This window comes from Octodon degus, unplaced genomic scaffold (genome assembly GCF_000260255.1).
Source record: "Octodon degus isolate 3935 unplaced genomic scaffold, OctDeg1.0 scaffold00027, whole genome shotgun sequence".
Taxonomy (NCBI): domain Eukaryota; kingdom Metazoa; phylum Chordata; class Mammalia; order Rodentia; family Octodontidae; genus Octodon; species Octodon degus.
Genome location: NW_004524603.1, coordinates 16,504,976 through 16,506,869, shown reverse-complemented (window position 1 = coordinate 16,506,869; position 1,894 = coordinate 16,504,976). Strand labels below are relative to the sequence as shown.

The 1,894-nt window shown below is 44.5% G+C and overlaps 1 protein-coding gene across 1 annotated transcript in view; it reads left to right on the top strand.

The window, feature by feature from the left end:
- Fmc1 (formation of mitochondrial complex V assembly factor 1 homolog) overlaps positions 1–1,013 on the top strand; it is a 6,779-nt gene extending 5,766 nt beyond the window's left edge. Inside the window, exon 2 of the mRNA XM_004629046.2 lies at positions 650–1,013. Within this exon, the coding sequence (XP_004629103.1) occupies positions 650–853 (204 nt within the window). The 3' untranslated portion in view covers positions 854–1,013. The remainder of the gene's footprint in view (positions 1–649) is intronic.
- The last annotated feature ends 881 nt before the right edge of the window (positions 1,014–1,894 follow it).

Genomic DNA, 1,894 nt, shown 5'->3' with positions numbered 1-1,894 from the left:
AAAAAAAAAAAAAAAAGAAGACTGCATTTTGCAGGATCCAGAGGAAGTGATCCAAGGTGACCCTATCTGTACTCCCTGTGTAATTCACTCCCCTCTTCTTCAGAGCCATAAGTTGGCATATTGAGAAAGAATAGGACCTGTTCCTAGGAACATGGGCAGATTGAGAGAATTCAAAGGATGCTTACTTAAATTGTCCGTGTTAAAAACAAAACACGGGCCGGGGAGATGGCTTAGTGGAATAAGTGCTTCCCTGGCAAGCGCAAGGACCTAAGTTCAATCCCCAGTTCCAGAAAAAAAAAAAAAGAAAAACAGGGGGCCGAGGAGATGGCTCAGTAGAATAAGCGCTTGCCTGGCAAGCTCAAGGGCCTGAGTTCAATCCACAGTTCCGAAAGAAAAAAAAAAACACAACAAAAGCTAGGCTCACATCTGTGAATGGGTCAGTGCCTTCCAGTGGGGTAGGCGGCCTTTTCCTTGGTTTCTACCCCCTCAAGGGAAGCACAAATGTGCCGGTTCCACTGTTTCTTGGTGTATGTATTTTTAAAATTCTGCCTGATAAATCCCTTTATGCCTCTTTGAAATAAGCGAAATCTTTGTGGACCTGTGTGTGTGGCTGGGGCACTGACAGAGGGTGTCCTTGCTGCTTTCCTAGGTGACCAGTGAGAAGCTGTGCAGAGCCCAGCATGAGCTGCATTTCCAGGCGGCCACCTACCTGTGCCTCCTGCGCAGTGTCCGGGAACACCTGGCCCTGCACCAGGAGTTTCACGGCAAGGGCGAGCGGTCAGTGGAGGAGTCCGCAGGCCTGGTGGGTCTCCAGCTGCCCCATCAGCCTGGAGGGAAGGGCTGGGAGCCCTGATCGTGGACAGATGCCATGCATGCCACTGTCTGAGGAGTGTGATCATTTCTGCTAATATGTATTTATCATTAAATTTTTTTTTAAGTTGAGGGTTTCTATGTTGTCATCTTATTGAGTGAATGATTAGAGGAATAAATTGGAGGTTTCATTTTAACTGTCAGTGAGTATGCCAGACTTCTTACTTAGAGCTTATTAATGTCCTTGAGCTATTTTTTTGTGTGTTTTAGGTTTTTCTGAGAAAGACTCTTGCCATGTTGTTCCAACTAAAATCACCATGGAAACCAGGCTGATCTTGAACTAGTGATCCTCCGGTCTCTGCCTCCCAGAGTGCTGGAATTCCAGCCATGTGCTGTCATGTCTACTTTTGATCTACTTACAGTACTAACCTGGGTGTAGTGGTACATGCCTAGAATCCCAGCACTCTGAGAAGCCGAGGCAGGAGGATTTTTGAATTTGATCCCAGCCTGGGCAGTTAAACAAGAACCTGTCTCACAATAAAAAAATAGATCTGGAGATACTCAATCCCCGGTACTAAAATAAACAAAATTAAATAATAAAAGTCAGTTGTTTTAAGGAATTAAAATAGTATAAACCAAAGTCCAGTGTATTTTTCCCTGTCCTTCCTTCTCCTCTCCCCAATATAGGTGGTAAGCATTAGTAATGGTGTGATGTGCCTCTTTCTATGTATTGCCTGTGCATATGCAAAGAATTACACATATATACATGTATGATTCATATATATAAAGAAAAGAGTAACTACACAAATGCACATGTTCATACCTTATAAAATGCACATAATGGGGCTAGGGAGATAGCTCAGTGGTCTAAGACCTCACCTGGCAAGCGCCAGGACCTGGGTTTTATCCCCAGTACCACATCCTGTGCAGGCCCATGCTGAACGGGCTACTGAAATCAGGCGTGGTGGTGCAGACCTGTAATCCCAGTGCTGGGGAGGCTGAAAACAAGGATCATTACAGTGTGGGGACTGCATAACAAGACCCTGTACCAAACAAATAAAGGATTTTTTTTTTTTTTTTTTTT